This window comes from Carya illinoinensis, chromosome 8 (assembly GCF_018687715.1).
Source record: "Carya illinoinensis cultivar Pawnee chromosome 8, C.illinoinensisPawnee_v1, whole genome shotgun sequence".
In the NCBI taxonomy this organism is placed as follows: domain Eukaryota; kingdom Viridiplantae; phylum Streptophyta; class Magnoliopsida; order Fagales; family Juglandaceae; genus Carya; species Carya illinoinensis.
Genome location: NC_056759.1, coordinates 34,136,181 through 34,162,144, shown reverse-complemented (window position 1 = coordinate 34,162,144; position 25,964 = coordinate 34,136,181). Strand labels below are relative to the sequence as shown.

General features: G+C 36.0%; 3 protein-coding genes and 1 long non-coding RNA gene across 5 annotated transcripts; 2 read left to right on the top strand and 2 right to left on the bottom strand.

Annotated features, from left to right (window-relative positions):
* The first annotated feature begins 3,449 nt into the window (after positions 1-3,449).
* Positions 3,450-4,885, top strand: LOC122317797 (F-box/kelch-repeat protein At3g23880-like). The gene has a single exon (XM_043134818.1). The coding sequence runs from the start codon at positions 3,578-3,580 to the stop codon at positions 4,754-4,756; it is 1,179 nt and encodes a 392-aa protein (XP_042990752.1). The 5' UTR covers positions 3,450-3,577; the 3' UTR covers positions 4,757-4,885.
* Positions 4,886-7,018: 2,133 nt separating this feature from the next.
* LOC122318029 (F-box protein PP2-B15-like) lies at positions 7,019-8,622 on the bottom strand. The gene is made up of 3 exons (XM_043135154.1): positions 8,253-8,622; positions 7,859-7,977; positions 7,019-7,773 (listed from the first exon to the last, which is right to left on the bottom strand). The coding sequence occupies exons 1-3, from the start codon at positions 8,517-8,519 to the stop codon at positions 7,308-7,310; spliced, it is 852 nt and encodes a 283-aa protein (XP_042991088.1). The 5' UTR covers positions 8,520-8,622; the 3' UTR covers positions 7,019-7,307.
* A 2,749-nt stretch (positions 8,623-11,371) lies between these two features.
* On the bottom strand, positions 11,372-13,915 carry LOC122274269. Its single transcript, XR_006228266.1, has 2 exons — positions 13,386-13,915; positions 11,372-11,655 (listed from the first exon to the last, which is right to left on the bottom strand). It is a non-coding gene; the product is annotated as an uncharacterized LOC122274269 (long non-coding RNA).
* A 2,237-nt stretch (positions 13,916-16,152) lies between these two features.
* Positions 16,153-22,322, top strand: LOC122318271 (protein HEAT STRESS TOLERANT DWD 1-like). Of its 2 annotated transcripts, XM_043135492.1 has the most exons (13): positions 16,153-16,763; positions 17,327-17,529; positions 17,627-17,787; positions 18,469-18,547; positions 18,928-19,110; positions 19,219-19,317; positions 20,243-20,387; positions 20,526-20,632; positions 20,769-20,908; positions 21,003-21,075; positions 21,456-21,571; positions 21,739-21,856; positions 21,958-22,322. In XM_043135492.1, the coding sequence occupies exons 2-13, from the start codon at positions 17,482-17,484 to the stop codon at positions 22,105-22,107; spliced, it is 1,419 nt and encodes a 472-aa protein (XP_042991426.1). In that variant the 5' UTR covers positions 16,153-16,763; positions 17,327-17,481; the 3' UTR covers positions 22,108-22,322. The 2 variants fall into 2 exon arrangements, with proteins under 2 accessions (XP_042991426.1, XP_042991427.1); XM_043135493.1 differs by lacking the exons at positions 16,153-16,763; positions 17,327-17,529; positions 17,627-17,787 and adding an exon at positions 17,807-17,838.
* The last annotated feature ends 3,642 nt before the right edge of the window (positions 22,323-25,964 follow it).

The window sequence follows — 25,964 nt, the reverse complement described above, 5'->3', positions numbered from 1 at the left end:
TGGGCAGATTGATTAGTACATCTCCCATGCCTTCGATTTCCAATACTTCACCATCTACTAAGTACACCTTCTCGAAATCACCAATGACATAATTCTGCATGATTTCTCGGTGTGCTGTAGTGTGGAATGAGGCTCCTGAATCTAACACCCAAGATTCAATTTGGTTGTCAACTGAAAGGAGTAAGGCATCTCGGAGATCTTCTGTTATGGCATTAGCAGAGTCATGCTCATTCTTCTTCTTTGCTTCCTTGCAATTATTTTTGAAGTGGCCAATCTTGCCACAATTCCAGCACTGTACTTGTTTTTCGGACCTAGATTTACTTCTGCATCTTCGGGACTTTGACTTGCCCCGATTTGAACTTCTACTAACTCCTCTACCTCTCGTCTCGAGATTTAGGGCAGAACTGGAAGTTGATGCTTCTCCTGTATCTCTTCTGCGAACTTCCTCGCTAAGAATATAGTCCCGGATATCTTGATACTTCATCTTTATTTTGCCATAAGAATTGCTAACAGCTGTTCTCATGGCCTCCCAGCTTTTTGGCAATTGACTAGAGCAATCAGTGCACGTACTTCATCATCAAATTCAATTCCCACTGAAGCTAATTGATTGATGATGGTGTTGAACCCATTCAGATGCTGAATAACTGGAGTTCCTTCTGCCATTCTCAAGTAGAATAGCTTGTACATCAAATGCACTTTGTTATTGGCTGATGGCTGCTTGTACATGTCTGATAGAGCTTTCATCAACTCCGCTGTGGTATTTTCCTTTCCCACATTGTGTGCAACTGATCTTGACAGTGTTAGTTGAATGACTCCCAACACTTGTCTATCAAGGAAACTCCAATCTTCATTGCTCATGTCATCTGGCTTTCTTCCTAAGAGTGGAAGATGTAGTTTCTTCCCATAGAGATAATCTTCTATCTGCATTCTCCAGCAGGCAAATTCTGTACCGTCAAATTTCTCGATACCAACACCTTTAGCTTCTTCTCTAGCCATAACTTTACAAATGAGTTCAAATTTAAACAAACAAAGATCACCGTTACGTCCGAAACACTCGAATTAGCTAGAAATGAGTCCGGAATGATCCAAATAGTTTGTCAGCACTATTTGATCGTCGCGATGGAACTCCAACTAGCGTGATCTAGCCCAAAATGATCTGTAACACGTGGATGGTTCAGATCCAATGTACTGATGGTGAATCTCAAAATTTCGACCGTACGGATGAGTCCGGAATGATCCAAATAGTTGGAAAGCACTATTTGATCGTTGAAATCGGACTCCGAATGACTTAGATCTAGCCCAAAACAGATCTGAAAAACGGACGGTTCTGATCTGTCTAGTGCGTGTCACTCGCACGGGCTGCACAGTGCGAGTGGGCGCGTGTCTTACACGCGCTACAACACTGTGTGCATGTGGGGGAGAGTGAGGCGCGTGTATTTCACGCGCTGATCTTCTATAGGGCTCGTGGGGGCGCGTGTCCTTCACGCGTCTTCAACCTCTGGAGCACGTGAGGGCGCGTGTGGTGCACGCATCTTCAACCTCCGGAGCGCGTGGGGGCACGTGGGTTGCAGCAGATGCACGCGCCAATCTTCTAGGGGCGCGTGTGGGCTCGTCCGACCTCCGTTTTCGATTCCGTTTGCGGCAACGGATTCGTCTTGACGCGAGGAACACCGTGGAGTTGTCAAAAATTAATTTTGAGCAACTTAAATTTTCAGACAGCTCGAACCAGAGCTCTGATACTAGTTGTTGGGAGCTGTTCTGACACAGAGATGATTATAAATAAAGGAGGGACGAAATTTAACGTGGTTCGACAATTGCCTATGTCCACAGCTGCTGTAATTTCACTATGAAATTATTTTTTACAAAATCTCTCTTGTAAACTCTCTCTACTCACCCACTCTGTTTTTCTCTTATTTCTCTCCCACACTCTGTCTGCACACACATGCAGCACACTCTCTGTTTTCTCTCTGCTACACTCTGTCCGCACACACACCTCAACTGAGCTCTCTCCTATTTATAGGAGAGAACAGCCTAAAATATTTTTCGGTGCAATCGGTGCCTAATATGATAAAGGGACAAACGGTGCATGACTCACCGTTTTCTCTTTTTATTTTCTTTTTGTCTCCATCTGCAACAACTTAAGCCCCATCCGTTCTAGTAGCACAATTAGTACTATTATCCTGACGTAAAAATTTACCAAGAGGGCTAACAATATTATGAAGGAACACCTCATGATAAAAATTCGGTGGTAATGTTGGAATGGAAACCCATACCAACACCAAAGAAGGTTCAGTCTCTTCATAGAAATTCGTAGTCCAATGGAAGACCCTATAATAAACACCATCTACCTCACAAGATTCACGTGCAAAAGCTTTTATGAAATCTTTTTCATTAGAAAACCTAACAAATACATTCATTGGCCTTCTCATAGAAGAAACCACAGGCTGATTCAGAAGACCCCTGCAAGACCTAATAACATCAAGAGAAGGCTTTTGTCGAAGAAATTCCATCACCAAGAAATACTTAAAAGGTTGAGCTGATAGAAAAATCTCTTCATTAGAGAAAACCACACAAAATTCCCTATCCACCATTTTTGAAGCACGCTACGGAACCACCACCTCCAGAAGAGACAGTGGCATATGCGTCAACCATATCAGCAAAAGAGCGCCCACGATCCCCCGGCACCATAAGACCAGCCAGGGCCTGGAGGCAGCCATGCAGCCCTAGGGCCTCACAAACACAAAAATTCAAAAAAAGGAAATCGCCAAAATCGCCAATTTGAGAGCACCGAAAATCACAGTTATTTCGCCGCACCCTATTACTGTGGCAACATTCTACCTTCAACAAGAACAGAGAGGTAGAGGTAGCATCTCGAAGCATATGTATCGTCATCAATGTTTGCATAAAGTGAGCAGCTTTCAAACCAATTTTTGTGCTTTTAATAACAGAATTGATTTTGGTGTAAACATTACTGTTATTTCAGTCAAACTGTTTCTGTCAATGTTTTGATTTGTGTTGACTTCTTGTTTTAAGAACGGAGTTGACCCCTTTGTTAGAATTTAGAAGTGTGGAAAAATAGGAGAATCCATCCGGTAATTTATAAATTCCTGTATTTTATAAGCATATTTTTTAAGTAATATAAGCATATTTATATGAAGATTTTCGTACGATTATATTGATAAGATAAAAGTTAAAAATTAAATAAAATATTATTAAAATATAATTTTTTAATATAATTTTTATTTTAAAATTTCTATCAAGATCATAAAATTCATAATCTACAATATTAAGCGTTCAAGTTAAGATTATTTTATTCAATTCAGTCATTCAGTCAAACGGTAGTCAACTGTCATCCTAACTGCATTTCCCACAACAAAACTGAGTTTCTAACTCCATTCCGTTCCATCATTTCATGATCTCCCGAAGGAAGCCAAGAAGACGTTGTAATCTTCTGAGCGTATGCTGCCTTGAGTTGAGTTTTTTGGAACTGTAATCTTCTGATCAAGAAGACCCTAATCCAACCGATTTTAATTATTCCACTTTGTAACCCAAGTTGAAGAAACCCAGAAAGCCGTCGATGGCCAACGAACTGCCGGAAGACCTGGTGTTACAGACGCTGCTATCGCTGCCAGTCGTTTCTTTATTGCGGTTCAAGTGCGTCTGCAAATCCTGGTACGCTCTCATTACTCGCCATGACTTCATCAGAGAACACATCCTCCACCATCGCTCCCCTTCAAAGAAGAACAAGAATGCCCTTTTTCTCCTTAGCCGGCTAGATAAAACTACCAGAGATCATCTTCTCTCCACTCTTTCTTACCAAACACTCCAAGTATCGCTTACACAACCTTTGCCTCCTCCGTATTTTGGGATCAACGAGAAAGTCCACGTTTTTGTCGTGGGTTCTTGCGATGGCCTGCTCTGCCTGTCCGATAAATATGCCTGGAAAATTTTTATATGGAACCCTGCCACTAAAGAAACAAAGGTTGTACCCGAATCAACATTGCGCCGCCTTCGTAGTAACGATTGCGGCTTTGGTAATGCTATCAGATTCGGTTTTGATTCCAAGACTAATGACTACAAGATAATCAGGCTACTTCGCGTCTTTGAGTTTGATCCCTCCGTTTTGTACTATAAAGGCAAATACATGTACGAAAGTGACCTATATAGCTTACGTACTAATTCTTGGAGACATGTTGATAGTCAACCCTGGTTTGATGTCCCGTACAGTTTCATTTACGACGGTTTTATGGGTACGAGGACGGACACTAATGGAATGGCTTCATGGCCGGCACAAGGTGACTGCGAGTATATTTTATCATTTGACATGAGCAAAGAGGTTTTCCTTAGAACACCGATGCCAGATAAAAGAGTTATTGGGAGTGGGCTTTATAATTGGAGAGACTTGTTTTTGTTGAATGAATCGGTGGCTCTGTCTGTTCGTAACTCAGATGAAGAACAGTCAGATTTTTGCTTTCATATATGGTTGTTGGGTGAATTTGGCGTCGAGGAATCTTGGAGGAAGATATATACTCTGGGACCTCTTACAGGATTTGACACTGTATTAGGGTTTTGGAAGGATGATGCCCTGTTTTTTGGAAGTGCTGATGGTCGACTGTTCTTGTATGACTCCTCTACCAAAGAAATGAACTATCTTCAAATTGATGGAGAACCGATGACGTTGCAGTTGATTACTTTCATGGAGACCTTAGTTTCTGTCAAGGTGGGAAATGAAACTGAAGAACAGAATAATTCCTGAAAATGGTTTAGGAGATCTGCTGGAATTGTATTTCAAACAGGATAAACGTGCTTGGGCCACATTTTGTGGTTAATTTTGTCAAAGGATGTCCTTTTTAATTGCCTGTCTTACTGGTAAATTTGTAATCCATATCACTTCTGAAGAATAAAGCTCGCTCATTCGTAAATTTGTAATCCATGTCACTTGTAAATTTGTAATTTTCTCAAAGGATGCCTTAGTGTTCTGCATTTACGTCTTTTACAAAGTGTGCCATTTTTTTAAAATTTTTTTCGAGCAGTCTCATATGATTATATGTCTGGGATTGCTTCTTTAGGCAAATTGTCCGGAGTTAGCTTAATTTCTTTCCCCATTTTGTTCAAGAATTTAAGCTCGAGGAGGTTTTACAACCCCATATTCTCTAAGCATATATAATCATCAATATTTGTATAAAGTTAAGGCTTTCAAACCCACTTTTGTGCTGTTAATAACAGAATTGATTTGTGTTTATGTTCACACCTTATTGCTATTTCTGTCAATGTTTAATTTTTGTTGACTTCTTGTTTTAAGAAAGGAGTTGACCCCTTGGTTAGAATTAAGAAGTGTGGAAAAAGACGAGAACCCATGAGGATGTAACTGGTAGAACTGAACCCTTGGCAGTTGTCTGAACTCTTGGCATATAATCATCAATACTGAATAAGCTGAGGAAGTTTTGAAGCCCATCCGGGGCTTTCTTTCCCAAATTCCTGTACTTTATAAGCATATTTTTAAGGTAATTTAAGCATATTCTTGTTTGAAGATTTTGTACTCATAGCCGGATAAAGTTTTGAGAGATTGACACACAGAATGTTCTCACCAGCATGGATGTCAAGTTTGAAACATCCCTGCCTTATAAATTAGACCCCCAAGTTTTTGTATCTTTTGTCTCAGAGCCTTTCCTCTCTTGAGATTCTGTAAGGAATGGAAGGAAGATATATGCAGATGTTGTTGATATGAGATCTTCAACAGCTAATGAAACGCCATCATTCAAAAAACATTGAGATCTCCCAATGTATCTGCTGCAGTAAAGTTTGAACATATATCTTGTTATTTTCTGTTTGGTTGTCTCTTAAGAAGTATATAATTCATAACATCTTTTTTGGATCAAACTTTTGTGTCTACTGATTTAGTACCTCGTTCTTCTGCTATCACCAATGCCAATTATCATATGCAGCTTGATCTTTCAACTTGAAATATAGAACCTTGGTAAAAAATTTTGTCAGTTGCAGGAGCAATTCTGCATGTAGGTTAGCCTGCGTTCAAATAGGTACTGGAGCTATCATATTTCTCTGGTTTTTTAAGTTCTGGCCTCCCGCCAAAACCTGTTATGTAGGGAAAAAACAGTCAACTCTTTTGCTCTCTTACATCTTAAGCTTGGTTTCAACTTGGGATCAGTTCACATGCTTCCTAAGCAGCTCATTGGTTTTACTAGCTTGGTCTTTTTAAATTAAACTCATTCGTAGAAGGTATTACTCGGCCAAGCCATGGAGCCTAGAGCCTGCCTTTCTTAACTTTTCTTTCCTATGAGGGCATATGCTCCTCCACATGAAATGAGTTACAATATGCTGTATTTAGCAGATTGTACAATAATGTTATTAACATGACGACATCCTTTTTGGGTTTGTTTTGTATGACGACATGATGGGAACGCACGAGGACATCAAAGACACTCAAAATGAGGCATGATTTCAGGGGATTTGGGCTATGTTCTAAAAGCAGATGTCAACGTCACACGTTGATGGATCGATATTGTATGATTGTGTTAATTCTATTTTTTATTTCTTTATTTTCTTTGCCGTAGATTGTTTTGGAAGAAACATGAGGAGAATAGAATATAGGCCCCAAGTCTGTCCCGGAACTCTATGATAACTTGGGATACTTGTAAACTAAGATCACATCACCCTCAACGCTGTGGGTGTTTTTGACGTCTCAATTTCAAGAGTTTTAGTTCAGTACTCTAAAAGATAATATTGTTAGTTTATAGCAAATGTAAAATTTCTTTAAATAAATAAAATGTTGTCACGTAAGTAGTTCGAGTGGTGTAATCTTCATGTCGGCTTGCAAGTAGAAAGACTCGGCATAAAAAACAGTGCTAAAGTATGTCTGGGCAAGATCATTCATCAGAGTCCATGAGATGCCCAAACCTCGTAGCATTACTCCTAAAATTTTGATAGTCCACACTCGCAGAAGAGACTCTCATGTGTTAGTTGCATGAATGTAATCTAAATAGTATAAAACATCAGCACATGGGTGAAATTCCCTTCCTTTATACTATTTAGACAATCCTTTGTCTCCTTGTGTAAAAATATATACATGGAACAGAATTTCCTCTGCTTTCCTTTGAATTCCAAAAGCAAAAATCATCTTATCTCCTTTTTTTTAACACCCTCTTCCTTCTAATTACACAATTTTCACTTTAACATGAAAAACAAATGAAAGAATCAATTGAAACACCATGTAAAAGCAAACACCTTGATACCTAAACCCTCTGCAGCACTTGTTTTCTCCCTCAATCCAGAGCAAATAATCCTTCATTTCATTGGTCTTTCGGCCTCACTTCAATTCCTTCAATGACCAGTCCTCCTTTCAATTGATATCCCTTGACCTCCATCAAACTCATCTTCACCTCCTCAGAATCTTCCCCACTAAAGAACTCCCCCAGCTCAATCTCCATCCACCCATCATCTCTCTCTCTTGGGACCTCTCGGCCGTCTCCTTCCGCCACTCTCTTTCTCAACATCTCGATGCTGTTTATATAAAACGGGGATTCCATCTGTTGTTTCTTTCGATCCCCATGACGCAGATAAGCCGTGCCATTGCATATTTTGTCACCCACTGAGACTGATATTTCAGATGGTATTGAATCCAACCCATATGCACGATCATAAATTTTCAATACAAGATAAGCACCATACGTTGTATTTGGAGATAGATTTTGAGTTTTGATTCTGCCATGGATTTCTAACCAATTTGTTGTTCTGAGCTCAGCCACTTCCGAGAACCTGTTGAAGAAAAAATGAAGTTGGATGCTTTGTTGTTTGCTCCCCACTCTCTCTCTGTATCAGAAAAGAAGAAGAGAAAAGCAACCTTGATTCGGGTATGGATCTCCAGCTCCAATAGAGGGGTTCGTCGCTCCATGTAATGGAAAGTTCTCTTGCAGACAGCATATAGGACTTTTTGCCAGAATGTTTCTCCAACTTAAAGCTCTGTTTTTTTTTTTTTTTTTAGGAAAATAGACAGAAGGTATAATTGAGAGATGTATGCTTAATTTTAGTTTTCTCATCCACAGATCTTCTCTAACAGCTTTGAAGCTCTATGTTGTATTGAATATGTAACACTTCTCTTTTGCAAACTTCAAAGTTCTTCGGAGCAAAGAGTATCTGAGCTAAGAGATGCATGGTGAAGAGGTATGCAGAGAAGATGTGCATGAGATCATGAGAGTGAGAAAAATGAGGGGTTTTGGAGATCACTTCAAACCTACCTTCTTGCCAGCATCTATGAGAACCGGATTGCAGAGAAGAAGAAAAAGCTCCTTCTTTTTAGCAAACGTCAGAGGAGTGACCAACCTGGAGACAACATGCTCGTAATCATCCGGCAAAAACCTCTCCCACACATCATCGGACTGTGCCGCGGAACGAAAGGTAGAGGACACGATTGAAGACCTGCATGCATCTGATGGAGAAGTGTAGGACAGAATTGTGGAAACACAATCTTCTGGCAACATCTCCATGCCCATGCCTTCTCCCATTCGAGTTTTGACACAAAATCTTGAACAACTAAATGAGAATCAAAACTAATATATTTGTCTTGGGTTTCTCTGGGTCTTAAAATTCTTTGCCTCTGAAGTTCTTGACGATACATTTGTCATATTTATATACATACACGGAAGCTTCAAGAGTACAACTAGAGCCACCGCTAGGCAAATTTTTTTTTTTTTTTTTTTTTTTCGAATCATATTTAATATTTTAAAAAAATATAAATAATTTATAATAATATTAAATAATTTATTCTTGATGTTTATGAAGAAGAAAAAAAAAAAAAAGGGGCCAGCGGTGGCCAAAGTATTACTCAAGCTTCAAAACTCTTCTAACTTTCGGTCAAGTTTTGGATGCGCTGAAAAGATAGCACGTTTTGATATTACCATACGGATTATTTTATATTATCTATGGAGGTTGGTCATATTATTTGCGACGACATCATTGGAAATCAGGGAAAAAATAGGAGTGTACGTTGTTCTGGATTTGACCTGACTGCTATTGAGAATTGAAATTCGACTGGATTTTATTATATAAATAATGACTCTTTTCATTCCAAAACGACAGCCACAATGGTGTCGTTGAAAACGATGTGATCACACCCTATTCCTAACATCGGTGTCAATGTGATGGCAACCTACAATTTCCAACTTAGGGTCCTGGGGCTAACTTTTTAATTAAACTTACCCGCTCTATATATAGATATATATATATATATATCGGCATCGGCAGATTGATGACTGAGTTTTTAATTCTACCCTTTAATTAGTGACTTTTTTGGTTTTCCAACTTGACAGATCAATTTTGGGCCTAACAACTAACGAGTGTGACAAGGTCGATTGGACAACCTAGGTTGAACAAGATAAGGTCAAATTCTTAACAGTAATTCGATAGTTTTGCTTGATACCGTCGAACTCAAATCCAACTCGATTATGAGAAAAAAAACTCGTTTATTAAAAAAAAATAAAAAAAATCCATTAACTAGTAAATGATACAAAACCCAATTAAACACGATTAAGGCTCATTAAGGTTAAGGCCCACTTAATTATATTAGATTAAACTCGTTAGTTCGATTCAATTAAAACTCAATTACGTATCAATAAATGTGTATATATATATATTTCTCTCTCTCTCTCTCTTTAATAGAATTTAATAATTTTATATACTAGCACTCATAACTATTTATGAAGTGTTGACATATATTATTAGAAAAATATTCTAGTTATAAAATAATTATACAAAAATAATTCTACAAACAAATATGATTTAATGTGATTTATTAGATTATAAAATTATTTTTATTGTAAAACAGATTTGATAGATCATATAAAACCACAACAATTTTTAAAATTATTTGTGTGTAATCTCTTTATAGCTATAACACTCTTCATACTATTATACTATATGTATCGTAATAGTAATTTCTGTAGCCGTAATTTATGCACTTTTATAATTCAAGAGAGTCTACTTCTTAGTTGTAAAACCTCTATAAAATTTAAATTTTTTTTGCAATTTCTCTAATTTTTTAGTTATTATATTTTATTTAAAAAATAGAAAATAAACAACTTAAGTCGAGCTAACTCTTAGCTCAACTCAATATCATTTTCGGGTTGAATTCAAGCTAAGAGCTCAATTCATCAAGGCGAGCAACCAAGTTAAACTTGACAATTCAAAGATCAGTTCAACTCGACTCAATTACAATCCTAAATTTATCATCAAATTACTTTTTAACCTAAACAAGCATATTTAATTAGAGTTAAAAGATAGTTGTACGTATAAAAAATGCACAAGTATATTTTTTCTTCACAGCTGCAAACAATTTGTTTTGATTATAAATGCTCTAGCTGACTTTTAGGCTTTGAAAAAGAAGACTTTGACCTGTAAAATACTATCAATTTGAGTTGAAGAAGACAGGACAGTTTTAGCTCAGCTACAAACAACATTTTTTCTTTTTAAGCAAGCATATTTAATAAGAGTTAAGGATACTTGTACAAATAACAAATGCACAAGATATTTTTTCTTGACAGCTGCAAATAACTTGTTTTGATCACAAATGCACCAGCTGTTCTATGAATTGATTTTTAGGCTTTGAAATGGAAGAAATTGACCTATAAAATACTATCAATTTGAGGAGTACTAGTTTTAACTTCCTCCAATATGAAGTTAGATGATTAGAGTTTAAGCTTAAATACCTAAAAATATCATCTTTCAGCTTCTATTATTTCAACCCTGCAAGCAGTACAATCACAATGGATTTGACTTTTATTTATCAGCAGATTGAGCCAATACACCCAAATTAATTCATTTTAAAAAAAAAAAATTGTATAATTATTAGGGGTGTTTAACCGGGTACCGGACCGGAAACAGGGGTATACCCAACCTAGAACCCAGGTTTAAAATTTGGACCAGGTTCCGGACCGGATTATAACCCGGGCCGAAACCCGGGTGAATCCAAGATTTTACAACCTGAAAATCCGAGTTTCGAAATCAACCCATTTTTTTTTCTTTTTTTCTTTTTTAATAGCATAAACGCATATTATTTTTTCAAGAAAAGGATAATGTAGAAAACTTGAATTTCAACATGAAAGGCATATATATATTTTTTAATCTAAAAGCCAATATTCTACCACAAGTTTTTCAAAAAAAATATTGAAAAGCATAATTTTTTTAATATATAAAGCCAAAATATAATTAAAATTTGTTAAAGTCATGTTGAACATTTTCCATAATAATAAAATATATCTAAATAGAAAACTAAATTTTATATAAAAAATAACTAAAGTTAGAAACAACGAATTACCATGCATTAAAATTAAAAAAAAAAATCAATATTTATCATGTAAGATGCATGCAACATATAATACAATTCCCTATATATTACATTATTTGGTATTTAGACATTATATTACAAAACATAAAATCACAATATATGAAAATTACATATCTAATGGTAGGATTGTATTGTTTATATCGTCTGACCCCTCTGGTTTCCTGCCATTTGTATTGTTCATATCGTCTGACCTGCTCCCTTAAGTTATCAGGGAGCATACGTTGGGACATCCACTGTTCTGCATCAGTCCTTCTCACTCTCATTTCTTCTACTTTCATTGTTGTGGATTGCAGATATTTCTATAAGCAGCACAAGAAAAATTCATCATATAGCAGCTTATTCCATTCTAAAACTATTGTGGGTTCTGCAGAAAATTTCCAGTTGAGTGAGTGGATGGAATTGTGAAGAACAGACCCAATTCAAGTTTCTGTTGGCAATATGACAGTTAGCAGGTTAAAATAGAACTACAGAATTGTTGAGAATAAACATACCTTAGAGGTATTAATTGGATACCAAAGAAGTATAATGCATGTTTGACATGTGATGAATAGAAGGTGGTCTGATTTTCTATAAGCCTATCAGTTAGAAGGTCTAGATGAGGTGCATATGCACAAAATTCAAAATATTTGAACATAATCATCTCAAGATGCTACGACAGTAGCTTGCTAAGAGAATCCTGAGAACCAAAGAACTACCTGCATATTACCAATAATAACAAGAACAATACCAATCTAGAGATGGCTATGAAAACAGCAAAGGCTATCTCCCAAACATATGTGCTTGTTGACAGGCTTTGCCCAAGAGAACTAAGGAAACAAAAAAGGTAAGGTACAAGTTAAAAATGCCTTCAGCTCTAAAGCATTAGCTGAAGCTTGACAATGTGGTCAATCTTGCTATCTATAACTAACTGTGAATTTAGTTAAAGGATTATATATTACTAACCTCAGATTACGCAGACCCCACCAAAAGTAGTAGGAGGATTTCTTTAGTAAAGCTCTTGATTCCACCACTCCAGACCTTAGAACATCAGTAAAAATTCCAAAACTAACCTCCCTCTCTTTCCTTTCTATGCTTACCTTTTCAAAACTATTATATAAGACCCAGCTACAGTCTGGGCACAGAGAATGAGAAGCAAGCACACAACATCCATCTAAACAAACACTGAATCTCACCAATATCTCTCTTGGATAGGTATAATTTGCTCCAGAAACACCCAATCCACACCAAGAAATAAAAATAACCACAAAGATAGACACAACAATGCAAGTAAAAGAAACAAAGAGCTATGCTCTGCTATCTAAAGCTATACACATGCTACAGAGGGTGCATTCTCTATACACCTCTGCAAAGCAAACAAACAAACCCATGGATCCATATTCCATAAAACGTATATATATATATACTCCTCAAAGATTCTCTAAACCCAGATCTAATCCATAAAACTACTCCTCAAAGATTCTGTAAATCCAGATCTAACCCACAAATATATTCCTCAAAGATTCATTCATTTAAACATTGTCATCAAAACAGACCCATATCAATAAAGTAAAAAAAAAATCCTTAAATCAAAAAAATCAGGAATTTACCTCTGTCAACCAAACCCTCCAAACTTTTCTCAGCAGGAGGATCTGCAACATCTGATTTATAAACTTGCACAACACAATATTGGGATTTAAAGACAAAATGTCCTTATTATACAAAAAATGTGGCCAAGGAATCGAGTAAATTAGAAGGAAAAAGAAAATCAAGTGACTTATTGTACGGTAACCAAATAAGAACTGACGACTAACTAGGGCTCCATTTTGCTACAAACAAGTAGAGATATAAGAAAGAAACGCAAAACTCAAATGCATTTTTCCATAAAATGCGAATCTGAGAAAATGAAAACCCTCCACCCAAATTAGTATAAAACAAAAATATTTGTTAAAACTTCCACTTTCTCGCCCCGTTTTCTTTGGAACCAAACATATATATATATATATATAGAGAGAGAGAGAGAGAGAGAGAGAGAGAGAGAGAAGTCACTCACTTTCTTTGACCGGAGGAGCAGTCTTATGGTCAGCTGTCTTCGAGGTCACAGGAAGAGATGGCAGCAAAGAAGCCGTGGTATTCGGAGGTAAGGTTCGAAGGTTTTGGGCTTAGGGGAGAGAGAGAGTGAGAGTGAGGGAAGACGGTGAAACATCTAGGGTTGGGTGAGTTTTGCTTAAGATTTTTTTTTTATATATAATTAGAAATCTGGAAACCGGATTTAAATCGAAACCCAGGTGCTTTTACCTGGATCTGGACCGTATAGGTCCGGGTTATGTAATGCGAGTTGGAAAGGCACTTTACCCTTTGGGGTTTGATAATCCAAATCACTTTCAATAATCTTGGAGAATTCTAGCCATAAATGAAGCCTAGAGGATAACCATGTACCTTGTAGCATTTGTCCACTGTATGGTTATATTCATATCACAGTGAGTGCATAACAGCTTATATCTTTTCTGTTGTTTTTTTCTAGGACCAAACGTTTTCATTGTTGGATTTGCATCTTGAACTTTGCTCATGAAAATAGCAATATCAATCGTGTTATGCTTGCTAATCTCTTTCTGGTTTTCTTCTTGAACAATCAAAGAAAACACTTTATTTATATTCGGCAAAGGTTCTAACATTAGAATTTGCCCTCTAATATGAGAAAAATAATCATTTAACCCCATCAGAACTGCATCACATGCTGGCGATCTTGATAATCCAAAAAACAAAAAAAAACATTATCACATCACACTTACAGATTCTTAGGGCTTCACATGTACACATTGGAATTTGATTATGATCCAGCAATTGATCCATAGGGATTTGAATCTTGTATAGTAATATGACAAGTCCTCTTGTGTCAAAACTGATAAATCTTTCTGTAATTGAAAGATTCTTAGACCATTTCTTTGTGTAAATCTGTTCTTCAGATCATCCCACATATTTTGAGCTGTTCTTGAACATATGATGCTACCTCCAATTTCTTTCGAAACAGAGCTGATGATCCAGGAAGAGACCATATTGTTACATCTCTCCCACAATTCATATGTAGAATTTGTTGAACTTGGCTACAGAATTGATCTATTCATGAACCCAATCTTATTTTTGGCTTTTAAAGTCATCATCATCGACCTGCTCCACGTATGATAGTTTTCCCTAATGAGTAGATTTGACAACAGTATGCTCCTTGGTGAATCACCACTTCGTAAATGGTAATAACTTGGAATATTCTCCACATTTGATTGAGAAACAGAAGCCATTTACAATCTAATACCATGAAACAGAGTAATCAAAGATGGAGGAGAAGATAGATCTGATATGAGAGAGATGAAGTTGAAAGAATGTATTCTTATTGAGTTAGATCAATTACAGAGGAATAGTTCTGTATTTCTAGACTAATACAGATGTGTATAGATGTAACTGTAATAACTAACTCTCTGTGTAAGCTAATGAAAACATTACATGTGTACCAATGAAAATATTACATGTGTTTATTCTAAATTCACTATATCAATCTATAATAGTAACTCTGACAAAAAATCTAGTGTTGTTGTGGCTCTCCTTATGTGCCAAATGACAATGACTTCAATCACATATTGCTAGTCAGCTTTCTTTATCTAAGGTACGTAAAGAGTTTTGGCGAATCTTTTGGCACTTGAGTTAGTTTGTGCAATTTGTAAATCTCAATGAGAAGATCATCACCTTGTAATTCGTTAATAGGTGGTGATTCAACTTAGCTTATTTCATCACCATGCAATTCGTGAATCGGTGGTGAATGATCTATTTATCTTATGATTATTTCTTTCTTTCTTTTTTTCCATTCAATTATCTATCTTTGTTCTTATATATATTTTCTAGTTTGTTCATCTATTTTCTTTCAATTTCTTGCACCTCAAACATATACTATGCCTTATTCTTCATATTATTTGATTTCTCAAAATATCCATATATACCAAAAATAAAGTCTTCATCTTCCTTCATTATCTTAGACCAAATCAGCTTTCTATACCTCCCATCATTTGCTTTAGCCCAGATCTCCCATTGCCTCATACATTCCACCATCTTAAGTCATTGCCTCCATCATTCCATACACATATCTTCTACTTTCTTACCTTACAAACACATATCACGCCTACCCCATGCCAAGTCCATAGATCTCTCATTCTTCCAATACATAAAATCCTAGCCTCCTTCCGCTATTAAGCCCTAACTGAAATTCCAAACCCTCCATAAGGATTTCCTTAACTTTAGGAAATCCTAGCCTAGCCTCTATAATCAATTCTTACATTTAGGAAACCTTATCACTTTTCATATCCACTGTAACACCCGGGTCCAGTACCTAATTGCTTTCAAAATTTTTGAGGTTTTTACGGACGAAAGGTCCATTTGAGATTTATGAGTATTAATTGTTGGAATGGACTACGAGGTCAAATGTTATTTTTGGTGGATATCAAATAAATTTTTAGACTTGCTAAGAAGGTTTAAATATTTAAATACTTTGGAATTAGGGGAAATATTTATGGATCGAGAAATTTAAAACACAAGTTAGTTTTTTTTTTTTTTGAGCTTAAATCGAAGTCGAAACTTTGTGCCTCAAAGCCCAAACCCGTGAGAACCCTAGAGGCTTTAGTCTCCATGCCAATGCGCACCTCGCTTGCACGTTCTTCCTAAGTTTTCCCTTAGGGTTTGTCCATCACCTCTTTATATACGCACATTCATTATCCCATGCATGTAGAATCTGCCCAAACACTTGCTGCCGCTGTCCTTCTCCTCTTGCACGTCCACACCTTCACAGAAGGCCAACTCGGGTGCGTCCACCGCACGGAAACACTCTGCACCTGACCGAGAGAATCAAAGCCACGGCAGTCCCAGCGTGTTATTGCCGCTGCACCACCGTTCCACCTCTTCTACACTCCTAAACGGCTAGCCACAAGTTCACAGCCCCTCCACACGCAGCAAAGATCACAGAAACCACCATCGTTTAGCCCCCACAGCTTCTCCCGCCGTGTTTCTCCTGCCGTCAGCATACCCGTTGCACCGTAGCCCCACCGTGCGCCACCCAACTCAGCCCGTGTGTCCCCTGTTTTTCCATACCCAAAACCGAGCAAGTGCCCCCCACCGTGAGCCTCTGTTTAGCCATGCACCCTCTGTCCCGCCCGAGCCATTATTTTCCAGCGTGAACAACCTAAAACCAGCCCCTGTTTTTATAAAACCAAAACAGAGCATCGTTCTCCTTCTCTCTCTCATCTCCCTTTTCATCTTCGTCTTCTCTCTCTCATCTATCTCTCCCTCGTGTTTAACCACCCAGATCGGTGGTGTCTTCGCCGCATCATCACCTCATCCCAGCATCTGTCACGCCCTCCCATGGTGCTGCTGTCTCTTTGTTCTTCCTTGGGTAAGTGCTGCCGCTGCACATTGTTGATCTTCCTCTTGTGTAGTTGCCTTAAAAGGAAATTTTTTTTATATACCTCTGTTAACCTAGATTGTAGAAGAGAAGTGTTATTTTAAATTATCTTTACGCCCCTTTATTTATGAAAACTTAGCCGATTAGGTGTTTTTGATGGGTTTCACGTGGGCTGCATGTTTTTCTTTGAACTTAGACGCATGTGGGCTTGTTTCTACTCGGTTCCGTATTGTGTATATATATATATATATATTTTATATGAATATTATATATATTTTTTTAAGTGTGTTACGTTATGTAAAATATTTTTTTGTTTATCATATTTGGAATTGTAAGGTTAATATGTTTATAATGTGTGTTTTATTTATTATATTTAGGATATAATTTTAATATTATTGTAATGTATGTGGGTCATATTTGTGTATTTATCATATTTGATATTATTGAAATTTTAATATTAGTATTTTTATGGTTTAGATTGTAATTTTAAATTTGTAGTTAATTTTTTTTTATTATAATTATTTATATGTTAATATTTATATAAAATCAATCAGGTGAAACGGCCACTAACGGTCAGTTCAACCATGCTTGAACACTTCGCACGACATCAACCTTCAGTTCTTCGCATCTCCAATTCCCTTCATTTCTCCCACAATCTCATTTAGGGTACCTAAAAGTGCCGCTCTGCATCAACCTCGAGGGGTAAAAAATGGTTCGTAGCATCAAAAGCGCGAAGAAAATCAAGACAAAGAGCAAGGTTAAACTCTTTCTTTCTAGATTTCTTAATCAACCGTTTAGTTTTTTTAATTGCCTTTTGGGTGACCTTTTCACACAACCTTCTCTCTCATGTGCAGGTCTCGAGCATAGGAGATGGATCTTCGTCTTCGATACCATCGATGCCGGCAAAGGTGTGGCAACCAGGTGTGGATAAATTGGATGAAGGCGAGGAGCTTGAGTGCGACCCCTCGACCTATAATTCCCTTCACGCCTTCCATATTGACTGGCCCTGTCTTAGGTACCGCTAATTCTCTTGCTATTTCTTCCATTCAATGGTGACTCAATTCGTGTAAGCTATATGTCAAGATTTCTTTATATCTCTTTCTAGTTCCTAACTTGTAACTAGTTGTTCACTTTTGTATGCTTCTTGTATACTTGGGCTATGTGAATTTACTTGATTCAATAAAATTTTATTCTTACTTACCAAAAATAAACAATAAAAAGATTCTCGGTGCCTTTTTTGTTTGATTACTGGGAAAGTGAAGAGAACCGGTTATAAGTTTCAACTTCGAGTTGTGGGTTTTTTGTTAAGTTGATCAATCCATAATGGGTCAATGGGTTTTTTGAATTGTGGGTTTGGTAATGACCAAGCAACAAATGCAATGAATCATTATTTAGTTTTTATAATCGTATTTGAATTTGATAGCTTAAATTTTGGATGTGATTTGCTGAGGTTGATGGAGTCATTTTTGCACCTCAATGCTTTGGTTGCTTACAGATTGCATAAAGTAAGAAAGCATTTGAACTATTCTTGAACACAATTTTATTTTTAGGATTATTTAAATTTCCTCTCCAATGAGAATACAAAGGCTTTTGTCTTAGGCTTGTTGGGTTGGAAGGTTTTAAGCACCACCCACCCCAAGTTTATCTATTCTTTGCTGAAGTCCCGCTTACTGTTAGAATTTTAAATTTTTTACAGCTTCGATATAGTACGTGATACGCTGGGGTTGGTCCGAACGGAGTTCCCGCAAACAATGTATTTCATTGCTGGTACTCAGGTGAGGTTTATTTCATTGCCTTTTATGTATGGTTATGGAAGCATATATTCAGTTTAATCTTCTTCATGCGTAAAGTCGTCATTGATATCTACAAAGTGTAGTTGCTTCGTGATTAAAAAATGTTTCCCTAATAGATGTGAGGATTATGTTACTCCAGTGTGCAATACGGATTTCCCAGAGATTACCATAGTATCAAAATGTGGTTTTTGCATATAACTTAGGCAACGCCTTTTGCTTGCAGAGGAAGAAAAATCACAATATTGATGTCTTAATATTAGGAAGAGGAATACTTAGTTTTTTATTACCTCCTTTTTATAGTCCTTTATCCTTTTCTCATCACATTTTGTATATTGTATCTCGACGTCATGGTTCTTCTACAGGCAGAGGATGCTTCCTTGAACTTTATTGGAATATTTAAAATGTCCAACATAACAGGAAAAAGACGTGACCTAGTGCCTTCCGAACCTGTAGCTGGTAACTCTGATATGGAGATTGACAATAGTGATAGTGACGATGATGATGATAATGAGGAGCTTGGTGGGTCCGGGAGTCCGAGTTTGCAGGCAACATCTTGTTTCTTTTGAAATTCTGCTTATTTCACAAAAACAGAGATTCACGCTGCTTGTTCTTCCCATTATCTATTTATACTTTTCAATTTGTTTATTTTCCAGTTGCACAAGGTAGCTCATAATGGATGTGTAAACCGTATACGAGCTATGGCACAAAATCCCCATATATGTGCATCTTGGGCAGCTAATGGTTACGTGCAGGTAAGAATTCATGTTATATTGTGGGGGTTTTCATGATTTTAATGCCTATTTTGGCTTAGTTTTCTGTCTTGCTGTTCATATAGCATATTACGTATGGAATGTGATAATATGACTTCAGATTCTTGAATCTCTGGATTATGTCATGAAGCCAACATATTTTTAGTTTGCATTGAATATTTACTTGGTTCTTAAGGTTGGAAATTATAAACCTAACCCATCTTCCCTCTCTCTCCCCTTCTCCCAGGGAAGGTGCTAATTAGATATGTATAATTTATAATTTTATGGTTAGAAACTTACGAGGTATAAACTAGCTAATAAACTCCTGCTTGTCATATGCAGTTGTGCACTAGGATAGGCACCTCCAACTCTATGTAGAAAATAGTGTGTGGGAAATAAATGAGCATTCATTTCTAGTAATACACGTTTATAAGTGACATCAGGGGCCTTAAAAAGCATCGGACGGCAACAAGATGGTGGTAGCGATAGATAAAGATGCTCTATCCGTTCCAATATAATGTTTTTAGTTTCCAATTTTAAATGTCCCAAAATATGTATACCATCTTGTACTCGAAATTTTTGCTTCACTTACTGTATTGTCCTCACAGTTTTCTAATAAACTAAAGGTTCTCATTATAAATCTTGCCATTTGTAAAAAAAAAAAAAAATGAATAACATTTTATGAAGATTAGTTTCCATTTTTGCCTTTCTTCAATTATTCTTCCATTTCAAACCAAAACATCCAGTTTAAGATAGACTATTTAGCACAAGGCAAAATAGATAATTGAGATTTAATACGTGTCTAGGAAATTATGACATTTTATTTATAAAAAGAAAAGTTATGGTGTGAATAATCCAGGTTTGTATGAACTTGAAAATTTTTTATTTGCAAGGTTTAGATTTCAATAAAATTGATAATGCTATGTAGGTATGGGACTTCAGCTCTCATCTGAATGCTTTAGCAGAATCAGAAACACAAGGTGCTCAGGGAGCTTCATTAGTTAAGTTTGAGCACAAAGATGAAGGCTATGCTATAGACTGGAACCCTATTGTTCCAGGAAGGCTTGTATCTGGTACTGTTAGATGGTATTTTATTTTTATTGATTTTGTACTTGTTTATTTATTTTTTGCTTCTTCCCTAAAGGAACCTTAATTACTTGTTGCTTAACGCATTTAATGTGTCACTTTGGCAATGTTCTTCATGCGTGAAGGGGACTGCAAGAATTGTATTTATCTGTGGGAGCCTAGATCTGATGAGGCTTGGAATGTTGATACCAAACCATTTATTGGTCATGCTGCGAGTGTCGAAGATCTACAGGTATATAGTTAACCAGTGAATTTATAGTTGCTTGGGATTCAACTACATTCCTAAATGTAGTTGAATCTTGTGGACTTCCCCTAACCAGTGAATTTTCAAACTTGTAACCGTTCTTGTTCCATCTCTTCTCCTGCAGTGGAGCCCTACAGAACCTCATGTGTTTGCCTCTTGTTCTGTGGATGGGACTATTGCAATATGGGATGTGCGTTTAGGGAAGTCAGCAGCAACATCTTTCAAGGCTCATAATGCAGATGTGAATGTCATATCGTGGAACAGGTTACTAATAGTTTTGGTTGTTTCTCTATTTGAAAATCCTTACGGCTCATATCTATGTGATGATCACTCTCGGCATTTCCTTGATTCTGATCAGGCTGGCTAGCTGTATGTTGGCATCTGGAAGTGACGACGGGACATTTTCTATTCGTGATCTCAGATTGCTAAAGGTACGGTCCAGTATAGGATATTCTATCATATTTTCTAGAAAAATATATGATCTACAATAAATATCAGCTTAAGGGCCATTGTTATAATAATAGTATGTCTTCAATCTTATTGCTGTCATTCTTCTGCATTGATTCTATAAGTTGTATTGTAAATTCAGATTGGTCAGAAGCACACAATTACTACAATCCCTTTTTGAAAAAAGTGGGTTAACTAACAAAAGAAAGATGGAACAAGCTGCATCTTTAAAGAAAGTGCTTTGCCTCTTAGTATCAATTGTATGACACTTGAGACTGCTACCAAAGAAGGATTGTAGGTTATGAAATTGGTTTTTTGATCTTGTTGATAATGTTGATGTTAAATGTGATTTTTCTTTGAGGAGGAAGGAGATTCTGTAGTGGCACATTTTGAATACCATAAACACCCTATCACATCCATTGAGTGGAGTCCACATGAAGCCTCTACTTTGGCTGTTTCATCATCAGACAATCAGCTAACGTAAGTAATGCGCATGATAGAATGGATTTGTGTATAAACTAAGAAGTGGTAATGCAAAATATACTTGTTTTTTATTATTCTTCTTTGGATAGAAGTTGATTGTCTTATGCTACATATTTTTCTGAGCCTTGTTCATTTATTTTTGATCGTTTGGCTTCACTGCATAGAATATGGGACCTTTCCTTAGAAAATGATGATGAAGAGGATGCAGAGTTCAGAGCAAAAACAAAAGAGCAAGTAAATGCCCCTGAAGATCTACCTCCACAACTTCTATTTGTTCATCAGGTAACCCACTCATCCGAACTTACCTCCTAGTGAGATGATGGATTTACAAATTTATCTGTTGATTCAGTGTGTTAACTCAACAATGCTTTGACTTTAAACAGGGCCAGAAAGACTTGAAAGAAATACATTGGCATTCACAGATTCCAGGAATGCTTGTATCTACTGCAGCAGATGGTTTTAACATCCTGATGCCTTCAAACATACACACTACCCTCCCCTCCCCTCGGATGGTGCTTGAAACTCGCATATGATCCGTTGCTAGCAGATTTTTTAAATTTTATAGTTTTATTAAGGCCAATAAAAAAAAAAATAATTAGTGTTTTCTATCCAATTTATGCTTTTGCATTTTCTGATCAAGACAAGGGTGACTCGCAACAGCAAGGCCCCGTTTGGTTATAATATTTAGTAAATTTTTGATTTGACATAAAAGTTCAAATGAATATTGTGAAAGGTAGAATTTATCATATATTTATTACTGAAAACTGCCAAGCACATAACATTAATTTCTAGAATATTTTTCAAGAATATATTTTGAAATGTATGATAATCTACAAGTTGCCCCGAGATGTCAAGGAAATCCAGATTAGCCAGAGAATACAAAGACGAGGGTCGTACAGTGGATTGCAAAATTTTTTGTATTTGCATTTCATCCACCATATCTACTATGTATTTCAAAATTTTTTGCATTTGCATTCCGAAAATTTTGTAAAGTTTTGTATCTATTTGTACTGTTTTTAATTTGTTTGTGTATGTATTGAAAGTTTCATGCATTTATCTGTTTGTGCATTTAACGTGTTAGATTTGAGATTTTTGTGCATTTATCTGTTTGTGTTTTTAATTTGTATATGTTTGTTTTTGAATTGAAGGCATTTATCTACATTGTTTGTGGTCATGTTTGACTTCTTATTTTCCACAAAATGAGACTTCTGTTATGATTTTATTCTCTCGTAAGGCCAACAAAAACTTTGGGTTCTCTAGTTTCAAGTTTTTTGCATTGCATAATTTAATTTGTTAAAGTTTAATTTACATATCGGTATCTAAACAAATCACTTCCTGCAAATCCAAAAAGCATAATGGGGAAAGGAGAAGATAAACAACCTCTAAACCACCCATCAAAGGCATCTTTAAGTGAATGGTCGAGTTCTACAAGTTTAGGTTTGAAAAATAGATTTCTCCTAGTCGTTAATGACAAATTAAAGGCGATAATCAGGAGGAACACTCCCATTTTAATTTCTACGAAATTTCCCTCTATATTCGCGGGCAAGAGAGGTCGTCGCTAACAGATGCTTCCAGATTACTAGAAAGCCTCGCTCTACTATTGTTGACCGAGAGGTAGGGGATAAGGGATTTATAAGTGAGGCCTTGTTCAAGCACCTTGTAGATTGGGGACAGACATAAGTTATTAAGAATGTTCAGAGAGACAGAGAGAGAGAGAGAATGGAATTAGCAGGGTACTTGAAAAGCTGGTTTCCATTTGTTCTGGCAAGCCTATTACCATACGTACCTTCTCCTTTGCAAAGTTGAGCAAAACCACAAATAACTTTGATCTTCAATGGTATAAAGGTTATCTTAAAGGCCGAACAATTTCCATTAAGAAAGCGAACTTGTTATATGTTCATCATGAAAAGAACGAGATGTTCACTGATTTAGCAATTTCTGCAAAGGTGAGTGCTCACAAGAATGTTCTAAAGCTCGTTGGTTGCTGCCTCGAGACTAATACTGTCATTTTAGTGTGTGAAATTGTTGGGAAGGGTGAGGGGCCGATTTCTAGTCTTTGACGAACCCATGACGAGGCTGAGTAGGTTAAAGATGGCAAGGGGGATTGACGAACCCGTATCTCCATACAGCATTCTCAAGACCCATCATCCATACGAATATATATAGGTTCTGTTGGCCACTGATAAGTTTTAAATGAGAATTTTGAGTTTTAAGATTAAATATTAAAATATTATATTTTAATATTATTATTGTATTGGAATTTAAAAAAATTAAAAAAAAGTTAAATTATTTATTATATTTTATATAAGAATTTGAGAAAATTATAATAATGAAATTAAAATAAAAATTTTTTGGAACAAGCAGAACCTAAATCTCGACACAGTCTTCGTAGACTAATGGTCTTTCAAAGCTCACTGGTTTCTCTTTTCTTTAACTTGGGCCAAGTGCAATGATGAAGTTCTGACAAAAAGTATATCAGTTAGTGCTTTTCTCTTGTTTTTGTATTTTCCTCCTCATCTTTTGGCGATTTGGCTCTTATCGTTCAAGAGCAATGGCGCCCTTGCATATTGTTGCAGTTTTTTATTCGGCCCTTTCTTATTGTCATCAAATTAGAATTGTGTAGTAATTTCATTTTTAACTTGGTTTTATTTCAAGAAAATTAGAAAACAATGAAAGGCACATTATATATTTCAAGAACATTAGAATATAATGATATGCACATTTTTTTAATTTAATTTGTTTTATTTTAAAGAAGTTGTAATTATCTTAGTGAAACATATTATTAAGAAAAATATCAAACTTAGCTAATGGTTGACATATAACTTACAGCTTGAAGAATACATATTTTCTATCCTCAAATATTATTGAATACAAGGCATAGATTTTTATTCATAGGAAAAATTATATTGAGATGAGATACTGTAATTTATAAAAATCAAACTTGAGTTATTTGATAATTCTGAAAATCAAATTAAATTTTCGATTTGATATTATCTCCAGCATCTTCCCTCAAGTTCAAGGTAGATAATTTTGAAATCTTGAATTAGAAATTTGAGTATTACCTTCATATTTGTTATTGATCGCTAATGAGATGATGAGAAAGTTGTTGGTGATAAAATAACTAGAAGCTGAAGTATCAAATCTAGAACTGTGAACAACAATGAGTTGATCATAGGCCAAAGCCAACAAAAGGCTAGTAATAGGTCAAAAGACTGAGTCGATAGTGGGTTACATATGGCCTTAGTCAACTATAAGACTAAAATCAAAAGGCCAAAAATGGGACTAGGGCTTCAAATAATGCTCACAACAAATCACAATCTAATAAAAAAGACTCAGCTAAATAAATTATCAAAATTTTTGAGATCGTTGTTTGTCAAAACCGAAAGAACCAAGCAAACCCATCATTCAATACACAACATATACGAAATAAATCCAAATAAGCAAATAAATCAGTATTTCCCACACACAACTTCTTTTTCCCACCACCAAAACCAGCCAAGAAAACTAACATATACGCACAAGTCATGTTTGTTGCGGGAAATAATACTTTTTTCACCGAGTTATTTTTGACGAGTGACCCATGGGACGTTTTTGGGGGAAGTAAGTATTTTTCACCAAAAATGTACATTTTGCCACGAAGTACCTCTGTGGAAAAAAGCGGCATCTGTTGTAAATTAATCCATTATTTTTCTTTACATTCATTTTCATTTCCTTTTAAAAAACATTCTAAAAATTAATCCATTTACTTTTCCTTCACTTTAATACGTTGTTATTATTATTATTATTATTATTATTATTATTCATTTTACTTGGAAGTCAATTATATTTGTGATATCTCATATTTTCGTGTATTTTAATTAAATAATTATTTTATTTATTAGTAGTATTGGTTTTCTTATTTTAAATTTAATAGGATTTTCGTTGTATCATTTTATAATTTTTAAGTTCTAAAATTTATTTTAATATGTTTTTCTTGATAGTAATTATTGTTTATTATTTAAATTGCTCACTGGTGTAAATTAGTTTATCATTGGGTTTTATTGTTTATTTTTATTAATATTTAGTTTATTTTTTTTTTTGAAATAGACTTCAATTCATTACTGAATGAAGAAAGTTACAGTTGTGACCAATAATGACGGGTGACAAGTCCCGATTACAAGCCAACTACCCATCGGTTGTACACTCCCCCGTACACAATTTTCATTGCGCCGGACTGTGTCTAAAACTTCTAAGCTCTCCAATGACGACGCCATACTGAGATGCGAGACTCTGTCAAAAACAGAAGTGCTCATTTCGACTCGTCTACGAGAAAACAACACAAACCATCCTCACCCTCCAAAAGAGGAGAGGAACTACCCAACCTTCACCCTCTATAAGAGGAGAGGACTCA

What these genes read in the sequence shown, in the direction of transcription:
- LOC122317797 (XM_043134818.1), top strand. Translation starts at nt 3,578, where the DNA reads ATGGCCAACGAACTGCCGGAAGACCTGGTGTTACAGACGCTGCTATCG.
- LOC122318029 (XM_043135154.1), bottom strand. Translation starts at nt 8,519, where the DNA reads ATGGGAGAAGGCATGGGCATGGAGATGTTGCCAGAAGATTGTGTTTCC. An exon ending in TCATAGATGCTGGCAAGAAG is followed by an intron (nt 7,978 to 8,252) that starts GTAGGTTTGAAG and finishes AAAAAAAAACAG; the next exon opens with AGCTTTAAGTTGGAGAAACA. An exon ending in AGATCCATACCCGAATCAAG is followed by an intron (nt 7,774 to 7,858) that starts GTTGCTTTTCTC and finishes TTTCTTCAACAG; the next exon opens with GTTCTCGGAAGTGGCTGAGC.
- LOC122318271 (XM_043135492.1), top strand. Translation starts at nt 17,482, where the DNA reads ATGGTTCGTAGCATCAAAAGCGCGAAGAAAATCAAGACAAAGAGCAAG. An exon ending in CAGCTAATGGTTACGTGCAG is followed by an intron (nt 19,318 to 20,242) that starts GTAAGAATTCAT and finishes AATGCTATGTAG; the next exon opens with GTATGGGACTTCAGCTCTCA. An exon ending in CGAGTGTCGAAGATCTACAG is followed by an intron (nt 20,633 to 20,768) that starts GTATATAGTTAA and finishes CTTCTCCTGCAG; the next exon opens with TGGAGCCCTACAGAACCTCA.